We start from the raw sequence: 12961 nt of genomic DNA on the forward strand, positions 1-12961 counted from the left end.
TGGTCAATCAAATATTTTTATTAGAATTATAAAAGTGCTTTAAAAGAAACAAAAATTGAATATTGATATGTATAAAGATATGGTTTTCAAAATTAATAATTTTTTTTTTTCTAACTTATACATTTTTATTCCTGATTTTGTTTGTCATTTAAAAAAATTGCATCTTTGTTTAAAAAAAAAAAAATCTAGAAAAAAGGATGATACGACTGTAAGTGATTTTTTTTTTAATGTATATAAACATTTTATTTCTAGTTTGTTAATTTATATAATGCGTATTTATTTATAAAACAAAACAAAAAAAAGTAAAAAAGAAAGTAATAAAAGAAATTAACAAAAAATTTTACCTAATTTTTATTTATTTTTTTTATTTATGAAACTCTTGTTTCGTTTGTTTTATTTAATTCTTACCTGTTTAGATCTTTGTTGTATTCGTGACAAAAATTCGTTGCTAACAAATAGTGCTAATTAGGTCAACAGCCTCTGAATTTCCTGTACGTAGACAGTATGTTTTAGAGTCGCCTCTATAAAAATTAATTCCATCTGATCTTCCGAATCTAACACAGCCTAAACCATTTCTCTACCACCATAGTTTCTGCTTTGAGAAAGATCGTTGCTGTAATATTGCTCGCCACATCTCTCCTCAGCTCTTCCCCAGTCGACAAAGGTCCTACGACAGCCAGGAAAGTTTGGAGATGTGAAGTACGATATGCTGTATAGGTCCGCTTAAAGATGTATAATTATACATAAGAGACGAAATTTGTATACAACATATTTTATTCCATTACCATAACGTTTTCTAAAAACTAATTTTCCTGAAATACTTTTACCTCTCGTATACATCCAGTAAAAACTTTGACAAAATTTTAAGTAGTAATACTGCCTCTTACCACTAGGAAGAGAATATAAAGCGACTCTTACAATGTAGCCATTACCCAATAAATTTGTGTATTAATTTTCTAAAAGATTTTTCCATTTTTTAAATTTAGCCTACGTCCCCGTGACCCAGAGGGGATTTACTGGGGCACTTTTGATTAATTGGGTATTGAATAGAATTTATTATATGCATTACCAGATCAGAATATTCAAGGAAAAAATTCTGCCCCCAGACGAAACGTGGAAATCTGTTTCCCGTTCTGCAAAGCAGTCAGATTATTGTGAAAGACCGAAGAATTCACTTAAAAAATAAGTTATATTTGATTAAATTTCCTTTCACGACAAAAGTTGACTTTAGTTGTTGATAAGGTGGAATATATTAATATAATACGTTGATAATTCAATCACATTTTCAACATTATTGGGATAAAAAGAAAGGCAGAGTTTTTGTTGGTTTTTCTGACGAAATACCAGGAAGGCTTTATCTATTTTGGATTAATAAATTCATGGTCTTCACTTTGATGTATAGTATAGATTTATTAAAAAATAAATGATTATTAAATAACAATGTCAACATTTTTAAAAAAATCTAGATAGTTTTTTTAAAAAAAAAAAAAAAAAAAAACACATATATTTACATGGAAGAATAGAATTTTTTTTTTCTTAAGTACAATAAAAAACTTTCAGTAAAATTTCTTGAATTTTACAAAATATATAATCATAAAACAAAATTAATAAAAAACAATTTACGTTATTTTAATAGAGTATTTCAATAAAAAATATACTTAATATATTGTAACAATAAGAGAATAGATTTTTTTTTTCTACTTCACAAAATACAATTCTAACTCCAACGAGACACTTTAAAAAAAAAAATATTTTTTTTAAACTGCAGCTGTTCTTACTAAAGAAGAACCACGAGTTGCAGGTACCTCTTTAGCTTGAGAATGTGCCACAACCACAGACAGACATTGTACCCATTCTTCGGCATTTTTACCACCTTTTGGTTTTAATATCACAGAATTGTCGCCGGTGAAGATTTCAAAAGCTTTTGGTATGTTTCGTGCACCGCGAGAAACTTTCACACTACGTATCTGGTGGATGTCGATTGGCCTGGCATCTTTGTCGTCCTTCTGTCGCAAATGTTTGCATAGATCTTTTAGTAATCAGACACTTTTATTTATTTTGATAAATGAATATTATTGTGCTTTCATATAATTCGAGGTTAACCAAGTGCAGTTTAACAAGAAGTTATAAAAAAGCAAGACATAATTTAATTTCTAATTTCTTTCCATGTAAAACTAACCACCCTCACTAAATATTGGGAAAAAAATTGCTATCAATATTTATATCATAGTTCTTGAATTTTATATGTCGCTATATCTTTTTATTTATTCTTTTTTGTAAATTTAACCAAAATTACCTCTATCTGAATTTATTTCGACCCACTTTTCCCTCTATTTTTTAGAAAGAAGTGAGCGTGGTTACTTAAACACGGTAAAATTATTATTTATATTTTTATTTAAATCTAAATGTGAAAAAAAATATGTCCCTCAAAAGTCAAACAGTGTAACCAAAGAATAATGTTTTGTCACAAAAAAATAATTTGTTTTGGGACAAAACAAGAAGATTTTTTACCCTAACAAAATAAAAGTGTTAAGGAAAAAATAATAAATAACAGCGTATCATATTGGGGAGGAATAATACTTACATTGCCTTTATATTCAAGTCTTGCACCAGACAACGTGAAATACCTAGTACGCCATCTTCTAAACATTCTCCATCTTCCTTTCTTTTCCTTGAGTTGACCTTCTATTACCGGTTGTGAATCATGAAGAAATCTTAAATAAGAGAAGAGTAATTAATCTCAGACATTCAGTAGTCTAATTTAATTTATTAACAAAATAATTCAAATCTATATGCATATAATTTACCCAACAGCTCTGTCGGGATGATTGCAAAGGAAACAACCCCAATTGCCTTTACTACCATCGTTTCCATTTGTGCTATTTGGACAGTATTCAAAAACATCACAGAAACCAGCACTACGAAGTTCATTCAAAACAGATTCTTGATCTCTGGCACAAGGGAATGCCGACGTGACCAAAGTGACAAATGGTTTGTTCTCACATTTCAAAATATCCCAACAATGTTTAAGTGCAGTCACAGCAGAATGTCTAGAACTTAGCGCGCTTGGAGATTTAGCCTAGAAGACAATTTCATTTAATAAGGTAAACTGTTTATAATAAAAAAAATTAGAACTAACTTACAAACAAACAAAAATTTTTTTAAAAAAATGACCTGTAACGCAAGAAACATATAATGAATCCAAATCCGAGGATTTCTGCTTCTCATAGTGAACAACGTTCTAGAATAAAGGCAATGCTCTCCACGGCCGCTGCATCCGAACTGCAATTTTGCCATTTTCTTAGCTCTTCTTTCTGAAAATTATAAATATTTATTAATTTCTTTTACTTATAACTAGGTTTTGAAAAGAGCGTATTTTTGAATATTTAAGAGGTAAGTACCAAGAGATTATAGTGTAAAAAAGTAATCTGGTTAACTACAGATTTTTATTAAAATTGAAATTAAAACAAAATAAGCTAGATTTGTCTGAAGCACACATCAACTATGAATACTGTGTGATTGTTTTGGATGTCAGTGTATTGCAGGACTGCCAAAAGTCCTTGCGAAGCAGCTGATTTACTCTCCCTTCTCCGGCATAGTTAATCCAACTTGCATTACTGAAATAAAATACTATAACTCACCTTCTATTGTACACTTCGCTGGAAGTGGTATCCTTTCAGAAACTTTGTCCATGTATGATTTAATTTTGTCCAAATGTTTTTCACAAAAATGTTGGACTGTATCACGCATTGGATATGGTTCAAATACACTAATTCTCTGCAACAGTTAATTACAGGAAAATATTAAAACTTGCGACGGTATATCGCCGCGCCAATTACATTTCTCTCAAGATATGTTAGTTTATAGACGCTTAAGGTATTACCTGAGATGCAGCAACAATGGCGGCATTGTTATTATGATTGATGATGGTGACGCTAGTATTCGTTCTACGAGGAGTTACTAAAGCTTGACTGGAACTCATAGACAATGTTGGTGCAGTTCCACTTCCACTTACTGACACACCGCTGGAGCTTACTGGAAGGAACAGTTAAAATACTCTATTATATCAAACATTTTTTTAAGAGTTTTGTACAAAGTGATTCTCAGATTTCTACCTGAATTAGTTGCAGGCAATCCACTAGGTATCAAAGAACCATTTATATCGGCTTCTTCTTCACGCCTTCCTCTAAATATATGCTTTTTTGTTAGTTTATAATTGTGTTCTTTTGAAAAATTTAGTATGTTGATATCGATCAATACAAAAATCAATAAAAAATAAAAACCTAGATTGAAAGAATTTAGGATATACAGGAAATACTAACATTGTCGGGCTGTGATTAGTGGTGACGGTAACTCCACCAGAAGAGACCTTTCCTTTAGGTTGGGAGTTAATTGTAGTTACACTGTTATTAGCAGATGGTAACCTAGTCATACTCTTGTGCAAACCACTTCCACTTCCGCTCGCTGTTAATAAAATAGATATATCTAATTTATACATGGGCATCGTCAAATAATAGTGATGATCCTTTGTGTACCACTGAAAACTAAGTTTAATGAAAAAAATGAAAATTACTTGTCATTTTAAGAAATTTAGGAAAACTGAAAAATCGCATAATGATGTTGCAATTCTGTAAAGCGACAACAATACCAAAATGAAACACCATGTTGAGCTTCTTTCCACTTTTCGATTTGTACATGCTCTCTATTTGACCACTTTATACTTCACGTCATACGTGCCACGAAGGCGAACATAATAATAATTTTAGATAACGAAAGGATGAGGAATTTTTAAGTACTTCGTACGAGATTATTTTAACCAGAAATTGTATTCTACATTCAAAAACTAAACAAAAACTTTCAATTAATGAATTTCATTATTTTTTAAAGCATGTCTTTTGTCTTACCAACAACGATGAATGCAGAGTTAATACTTACATGTAGCTGGAAACAGATTTCCAGTATTTAAACGAGTCATACTTCGATGCGCTGACGAAGAATGTAATCTAGAAGTACTTCTACTGTCACCGCCACCAACTAACCTTGGTCTGGGAGAGATCATTACCCTGCTACCTTCACTCCTATTTAGAGGGCTCTCTTGTGAAGAAGGTCTGTGTAAAGATAAAAATGTTTCCTTGAGAAATGATAAATACCATTCGAAAAGAGTTTTGTTTTGACTTCTGTTTGTGAATTTCAATTTAAGAAAGTTTCATTATTATGTTCAGTTCTACAACAAAAAATTGACTCAACTTACTTTAAAATTAAGTTTATTGATACCGTATACTAAACCTACTTGTTTAAAGGAGGTGGTGGCGTCAATTTCGACTGTGGTAAGTTGTTATTGTTTACTCTAGGATTGTTGTTATTACTATTATTGTTACTGTTGACATTATTTTTATTGTTTGGCATTTGTCCACCAACTTTAACTATTGTTACTCCAGCCGGGGTCTGATTAACTTGATTGCTGTAAAAATCAGATTATTTTATTTTTTTAAATTATTTAAGTGAATAATATTCATTATGCAAAAAGTTATCTCAAATTCTGTACGTTCAACTAACTTTGAATTTGCTGATTTATTTTTCCTCACTTCTGCTAACATTTTCTCCGTGAACAAAACCGGATAATTGGTACAAAGTAGAGTAGCTTCACGTAATAAAGCAGCCTGGCTGCTTCTTTCCGCCTTACCCAGATGTTCCAGCACAAAATTAAGGGCATCCTGCGCCTTTTCCTAATGAAAAAAATCTTATGTGATGCAAGACATACTCTCACAACAAACATTAAGAATTGTAACAGACACATTTATGAAGTATGAAGCATTTAGTCTTAAGAAGTTAATGTTAGTTGTCAGCAGAAAGAAATATACAAGGTGGGGTAGTCTAACACAAATGCCTGGGTATCACCTGAGCCTTGAAACAAAAATTCCAGAAAATCAAGTATTCTTGAAGTAGCTTCCGCGTTTTGATACTGTTAGGAGGGCTAATGGCCACAGGCATAGGCCCACAAAAAAAAAAAAAAAAAAAAAAAAATACTGTTAGGCGCTTTGGAGTTCTTCACAAACACACCAGGCTATATTATCATAAAGAATCTATTATTCAAGACAGATTATCTCAAATAAAACTAAACAATATTAGACGTCAGAATTTCGCGGGATAGAAGTATCAGGATTACCAGGGAGTAATGATGATATTCAACCACTAATAAGATAAGATATTCTTCAATTTTAGCTACTTACGCAAACGACATGATAAAAGTTTTCCTGAACAAAGACCAATACGTTATTGACATACTTCCTACAGCAAACACGCAACGTTAGCTTTACTGACTTTTAATAGAAGTAACGAAACTGAGATTCTTATAACACAGACATCCCGAAAATTTATTGGAATCATGGCATAAACTTCCAACTACATAGTTACATCTCTTTTAATAATGAGAATCTTGAGAAATGACATTTAAAACAATTACTTACCTTGCTCAATTTACCAACGGCAGTGATAACCTGAGCCGCTAGACACAGTGTACTGGGATAGGTTTCTGCAGCCTGTTTCACTCTTCCAACATAATCAGTCAACAAATGAGGGCGTTTTTCAGCTAAACGTAAAAGAACTTGCATAGTAGCGCCCGCTGTCGCTGATATGGTAAGATATTCACAAAGCTGTGGAAGGCTAGGCTCTAATAACTAATTAAAAAATAAATTAATGACAGAAAATTGGAATTCGGTTATTATTATTACTATAAATTTTGCAAAAATGTAGACAGAAAGACAAACTTACTGATGGTTTATTAGCAGCAATAAGGCTGAACAATTGCATTAAAGCCAGACGCTCAGCGTGTTCACACAATGGAAGAAGCGACACTAAAGCCATCCCATGATCGTGTATTGGCTCTTTGCTCACTTCGTAAATCTGTGGCAGAACTCTGCACAGCGGGTAGTTGCCTGTTCAAAAAATAAGGTTGTTAATCGGTACATATTTTTTTATTCAGTAACTTTTGTAACTATTGATAATTCAGGAGCTTTTCTGCTATAAATATGTGAATAATCTTACATTATAATAGTAAACAAGAAGCATTTAGAAATACTTCATGGATTCCAAAAGAATTTTCCAAGAGCAAAAAAGGGAATCCCTCTTCTTTATGGGAAAAGTCAGGCTTTATTATCATCAAATTAGTTTTCATCCAAATGAATGCATTGCTGAAAACAGATCTGGAACGCTTTTTCAGGAATAACTTAGGATTCCCTCTGCGTTTTTTAAATTTTATATTAAGGGTATTTTTGAAATCTGAATAAAGTCAGAAAGGTCTACATCCTTGGTTAGAGAATCCTTGTAACGCAAGCGGTAGACCTGAACATCAAGGAATGAGTGTGAATATATTATTAACTTTGAATGTTCAGAAAGATCATGACATCAAACTAATGGACAAGATTGCTGCAACTTACAACTTCACGCAGCAAAATCTCATAAGAAGACGTCAGAAGGAAAAGATCAGAACTTTAAAAACATTGTTACCTTCATTTTTTCCCCAAAACGAAATTTTTCACTTACCAGATATAATTGAGTCAATGATCAATTGAATATGCTTGGACAATAGATCGGCGTTATCTATGGCGGCAAGTGATAAATATGAAGCCATATTCCGTGAGAGCTCTTTATTTCCTTTGTGCAGGAATTTTACAGCAACAGGAAGCGCTCGTTTCATTACATCTTTTTTATTGTAATTCTGGAAAAAAAACAAACAATAATTCACAGAGCTGCTGAATTCATTTGCATTAATAAGGATTTTTAAATCTTTCACTAATGTGCATCAGAAGATGGTTATCACTTACAAGGAAGATGCATGAAATAATATCTGAAGAAATTTTGGCATGAGGTGGATCCTCATCTTTAACGGAAGGCTTCAAATTATGATTCAGACAAGATTCCAGAAGACCAACTAGAGCTTCTGCATGTTGTTCCATTGAACCAGTTTCCCTAAAATAGATCCAGAGTATGCACATAGTTAATGCAATAAGGAAAAAAGAAGAAAGACTGTTCGAGAAGTGGCCTAAGCATGGATGATAAAGATATGTAGAATAAATTAAAACTATAGTTTATGTCTTGATTTTGGCTCCCTTTAAAGTCAATGAACATTAAACGAACTATCTTTAAAGTGAAAAAATTTGGAATAGATAAAGGGTTTCACTGGCAGGAAGTGAAACTCTTACTCGTGGATTATCATGAATCAGCTTCTGGTCTCCTTAAAAAATAATTAATCCTGGGGTTTAATGCTGTTTGTGTTTATAGCATACCACACACATAATCCATTCACACATTACATAATCCAGTAGACACAGTTTACCAAGATATGAAATGAGTGGTGATCAAACAGAAAATTAAAAAGGATATTTAAAAGAGAAGTTGGTTGGAGAAATTGCCTCAAGAAGTGGCCTGTAGACACTGGACTGTAAGGATCTATTAAAACGACATCTTAAATTAACCAACGGCTCAATAATGAAAAAAGACCTGCTACAGAAAACTGGGGATTAAGTGCTAGAGAGGAAAGGAATGAGCGGGATTAAGAGCCGTATAAGTGCTATGATACAGCAATATTAGTGTATTCGCTGTTATAGAAAACAGGAGCAGAGACGCTGAGATCCACCCTCCCCCCAAAAAAGCTGGTCCGCTACAAGATGCGACATAGAAGCCTGCATACTCAACTTATAACTCATGGAAAAAGAATGTAGATCTTACACATAAAAATGGAAAATTAAAAAAAATAAATCACTACCGAATGGCTGAAGTAACTCTTGTGATGCAGATTTCAACCACACTTTGATCATTGTCATTATTCACATAATCCGGTAAGCTAGTGATTTCAGCTATCTTGTTAACAACTTCTGTCAAATCGTTAACTATGGCATGATCAGCTACGGAAAATAAGTCGCCAGCCTGAAAACAATGTTAAATAAGAACAATATTAGCAGTGTTTTTTGAAACATTAATAGTCAAATAAAATATGTTTCAACATTACTAATTTAAAAAAATACAAATTTTACCTTAGACAGATCTTTTTTGCTTAAAACCTGAGTGAATAACTCATGCATTTTGGCAATTAAGTAGCATCCATTAAATGAAAGTAAAGTTCCTGGAAGAGATGCAGTAGATAGTATTAGGTAGACATAATTTCACACTCCAATTTACATGATCAGTATAACTGGAGTGACAGTCAAGTATTTATAAATTATTTATTACACTAAATGTAAAGGAATAATATTATAAATGTTACTAACAATCTTTGGCGGCTCACAGAATAACAACACAATCTCATTACAAGATTAAATTGAGAAAACATGGAATTATGCTTAAAAAGTGAAATTTTTCAAATTACAACAGAATCTTTAAAAAAACTGCATCAAACCAAAATTTCAACATTCACTTTAATGAAAATTGATTATTCTTCCAATATTTCCGAATAAACATACGGGTGTTCACCTGAGGTGCTTTTTATCTGGGCCCTAGGCTCACTTTTGTGGGACAGCTGTCCGAATCTCGAACTGAAGTGAATTCTAGGTCGGTCCGTTTACATCGCCATGTTGAGGACGTAATCTCATTAACTGTTAATAAACATCTGTGGCCTATGAGCCTATAGTGTAGTAGGTTTCAATGTGGTTTCTTAAGAATAACATTTCCTTCCACATACTAGTAGGTCAAATCTTAAATTATTGTTGGATTAGAGTTACGATTCATATTAAATTAGTTCAAGCCTTAAAAATAGTAATAATGAAATGCGCTCATAAGGAAGGAATAAGGTAATTCCATTTGGCTTCTTTTTTGTTTTAGATAGTACTTCTATTATTTTTTGTCTTTTAAATTTCGTATATTCTTCTGGCGTAACAGGAATAAAAGTAGGTGATTTTAAATATGGCAGCAATTGAGAGCTGCGAACTAAATTCTGCCAATGGAAATCAAAAACCACAAGTTGAGACAGCGGTTGATTCCATACAAATCGAAAGCGAAAGCAAAATCGATGAACCAACACTTTCGAAAAGGGCAAGAAAACGTTTATTAAAGCACGAAAAATGGCTGGAGTATAGGCCTATAAAAAGGTAATAAATTTGGAGTGAACACTGATACAACTTTCTCTTATTATAGTTCAAAAATTTGTGACATAGTAATAGTCTTTATTTAAAATTAAATGAATGAATTGAGTACATCCTAAATATAAGAAATACTGCCACGAGGCAACAGTAGATATATTTTACGCAGAACTGCTCATTATTAAAAAATATTTTTCCTCTGTAACTTCATCAATTTTTATACAATGAGTATCTTTCTTATGATGGTTGAGTGCATATGGATACGTAATTCAGGTTTAATCTTGTAGCATTTTCCTTCTCCGATAGGTAGCAGTCTGGGATGGTAATTGGCAAATTAAACACTATCATAAAGTATTGTAACTTTTCGTCTGAGTTTTATTTGGTAATCATCCAGATTTGTGCAGTTTAAGATTGCTCTAGAAAGAGATTTGAGAATTTTTTAAGAAAGCACTTTTTTTTGATGAGTTCTATTAAGTGTTTGTATCAAGTAGCGCTTAAAATATTTAGAGAAAGACAAATTGGTAAATTTGAGCAAAGAATATTTACTACTCTCAAATAAATAAAGTGGACCTTTAGGTCATGAAACAGATATTTTCGGTGAGGTTGAAGATTCTAGTGGTAGACATTTTCAATTTTTATTGTTGCTATTCAACTTCAATTTTCTGAACTAATTAACTTTGTGTAGTCCAAAAAATGGCTTGGGCATTGATTTTTTTGAGGTTCTGGAATGCGTTGGGACGTCAATCTTCCCTTTTTATGACAAATTAAATAAATAAATAAATTAACACAAATGAAATTGCATATCGTAAAATCTTTGTAAATACTAGTTTTTCATTTTTTCTGTACAAAATGAAATAGGTTTCCAATTACTTCATTATTATTATTTATATTTTTTTTTTTGCAGTAGAATACGTACGAAAACAATTGTCAGGTTTTCTAATTTTTGTTATTGCTTACGTGTTTTATTAAAACCCCCTTACAGAGGTTTTCTAATTCTTTTGTTCTAAGTTACTTTTATTAGGTATAAATGAAATGAGAAAGAATTTTCATTTGGTACTTTTCGAGCATTTATAGGAATTGTTTTCAGGGCTAAAGAAAAAGAAAGAATAAAGAAGAAAAGAGAAGAGGCTAGACTAAAAAATATAGAACTAGGACCCTCTAGAAAACAATTAAAAAACATGAACTTGACTGCAAGTAAAAGTAAACTTAGAATAGTTTTAGATTTCTCATTTGATCATCTAATGACAGATAAGGTAATACATTTAATTACTGTTAAAAAATTTATATCTTTAATTTCTCGAAAATTCTTACTGAATTTTTTTATTCTTTGTAGGACCTGAATAAATGTGTAAATCAAATGAGTAGATGTTATTCTGTAAATAGAAGAGCTGAAAAACCATTACAACTTCATGTTACAAATTTTGATGGTAAATCCAAAGAAATTATGCAAAAACATATTGGATATCTTAATTGGGATGTTAGTATTTACAAATTCTATGTTATTATTTTTATATAATGAATTTGAAGGGATAAATTAAATAATAATAATCACAAATCCATTTATGATTTTGAAAGATACTATGTTTTTACTGATAAGTCAGATGCACTTAAATTCAATGAAAAACAAATACAAACACTTTAACCTAAAATGATCTTTCAAAAAATCTTCATTCATCGATTTGATTTTTTGTTTTATATATATTCATCTTCTGAGATTATTATATCTGGTTTTTGGTCGTTTTTACCTTACTTTGACTTATATTTACAAAGTTTCTGTCAGATTCAGATGAAAGAAGAGTAGAGAGTGAGAAAAAGAATTCTCCCCAAAAATCCTGATGAGCCAATCTCCGTAGTTGGATAAATAGACAAAACAAGTCAACATTGAAAGAAAATAAAACTTAGCAGGATGAGAAAGCAACAACCGAAAACTTGCTAATCTTTTCCATTTAAAATAACTGCATCATTTTAAATGCATACGTAGTCTAATACGGTACTTAGCCATGAACATTCGGACAGTATTTATTCTGATAGCGCGTTATTCAAAATTATGTTTACCGCAAATTGAATTTGTAACTTTATAGTTAGAAAATTTGGCCTTGCATAAATATCCACACTCTGAACTAATCCAAATTTGTCGCTAAATTTCGTTTCAGGTCAACTTTTGGACGGAAAATTACTTAGATATTTTTAAAAAAGAAGAACTTATTTATTTAACTAGTGATTCAGATAACGTTGTAGAAAATTTAGATGATTCTAGTGTGTACATAATTGGAGCATTGGTGGACCATAATTATCATAAAGTAATTAAATATATTTTTGTAAAAAAAATTTAATTCAAAGTTTACTTTAAACTGCTTTGTTTAAATTCTTATTTATTTTTGCCTTATTAATCTAATAATAATTATGTCTGCTTATTAAGGGAATTTGTTTAAGAAAAGCGAAAGAACAAGGCATCAAACATGGAAGGTTACCAATTAGTGAATTTCTTGAAATGAAAAGCAGAAAAGTTTTGACAGTTGATCATGGTACTTTATTTGTTTTTTTTTTTTTTTTTTTTTAAATATATAATAGCTTTGCAAGTATTCTAAATATGCTCATTCTTAATTTAGTATATGCAATTTTGGTGAACGTCGCTTCAAATGGAATGTCTTGGAAAGAAGCATTTTTAAAAGTGATACCTCAGAGAAAAGGAGCATTGGCTAAACCTTCTGCAAACGACGATGAGCAAGACACTCGCTAAACTGGACGTCACCCAAGTTAAAGGAAACTCTTGTGACAGTTGAGGTTACAGAACTTTTTTTTATTTTAAGACGTTTTTATGTTATTAATTTTCAAAACACTACTTTTATTACAATAAATGTGTTGTTAATTGCAGAAAATTTTTAACA

The 12961-nt window shown here is 31.3% G+C and overlaps 2 protein-coding genes across 4 annotated transcripts; one reads left to right on the top strand and one right to left on the bottom strand.

Moving 5' to 3' along the window:
* Nucleotides 1–1497: 1497 nt before the first annotated feature.
* On the bottom strand, nucleotides 1498–9619 carry melt (ventricular zone expressed PH domain-containing protein melted). 3 transcript variants are annotated; one of them, XM_074115090.1, is made up of 18 exons: nucleotides 9267–9619; nucleotides 9033–9121; nucleotides 8765–8925; nucleotides 7824–7968; nucleotides 7543–7717; nucleotides 6772–6935; nucleotides 6468–6677; nucleotides 5557–5726; nucleotides 5291–5461; nucleotides 4936–5108; nucleotides 4323–4464; nucleotides 4116–4186; nucleotides 3884–4035; nucleotides 3642–3777; nucleotides 3175–3314; nucleotides 2808–3079; nucleotides 2585–2714; nucleotides 1498–2003 (listed from the first exon to the last, which is right to left on the bottom strand). In XM_074115090.1, exons 2-18 carry the CDS (start codon nucleotides 9078–9080, stop codon nucleotides 1758–1760), a joined length of 2706 nt encoding a protein of 901 aa, XP_073971191.1. In that variant the 5' UTR covers nucleotides 9081–9121; nucleotides 9267–9619; the 3' UTR covers nucleotides 1498–1757. The 3 variants fall into 3 exon arrangements, with proteins under 3 accessions (XP_073971191.1, XP_073971189.1, XP_073971190.1); XM_074115088.1 differs by having other exon boundaries at nucleotides 1498–2006; XM_074115089.1 differs by having other exon boundaries at nucleotides 1498–2006; nucleotides 9469–9604.
* A 12-nt stretch (nucleotides 9620–9631) lies between these two features.
* LOC141447498 (uncharacterized) lies at nucleotides 9632–12952 on the top strand. The gene is made up of 7 exons (XM_074115116.1): nucleotides 9632–9785; nucleotides 9874–10082; nucleotides 11161–11326; nucleotides 11407–11550; nucleotides 12227–12373; nucleotides 12493–12598; nucleotides 12683–12952. The coding sequence occupies exons 2-7, from the start codon at nucleotides 9898–9900 to the stop codon at nucleotides 12811–12813; spliced, it is 879 nt and encodes a 292-aa protein (XP_073971217.1). The 5' UTR covers nucleotides 9632–9785; nucleotides 9874–9897; the 3' UTR covers nucleotides 12814–12952.
* The last annotated feature ends 9 nt before the right edge of the window (nucleotides 12953–12961 follow it).

Source organism: Rhodnius prolixus, unplaced genomic scaffold (assembly GCF_049639745.1).
Source record: "Rhodnius prolixus isolate KJV_2025 unplaced genomic scaffold, Rpr scaffold_7, whole genome shotgun sequence".
Classification (NCBI taxonomy): domain Eukaryota; kingdom Metazoa; phylum Arthropoda; class Insecta; order Hemiptera; family Reduviidae; genus Rhodnius; species Rhodnius prolixus.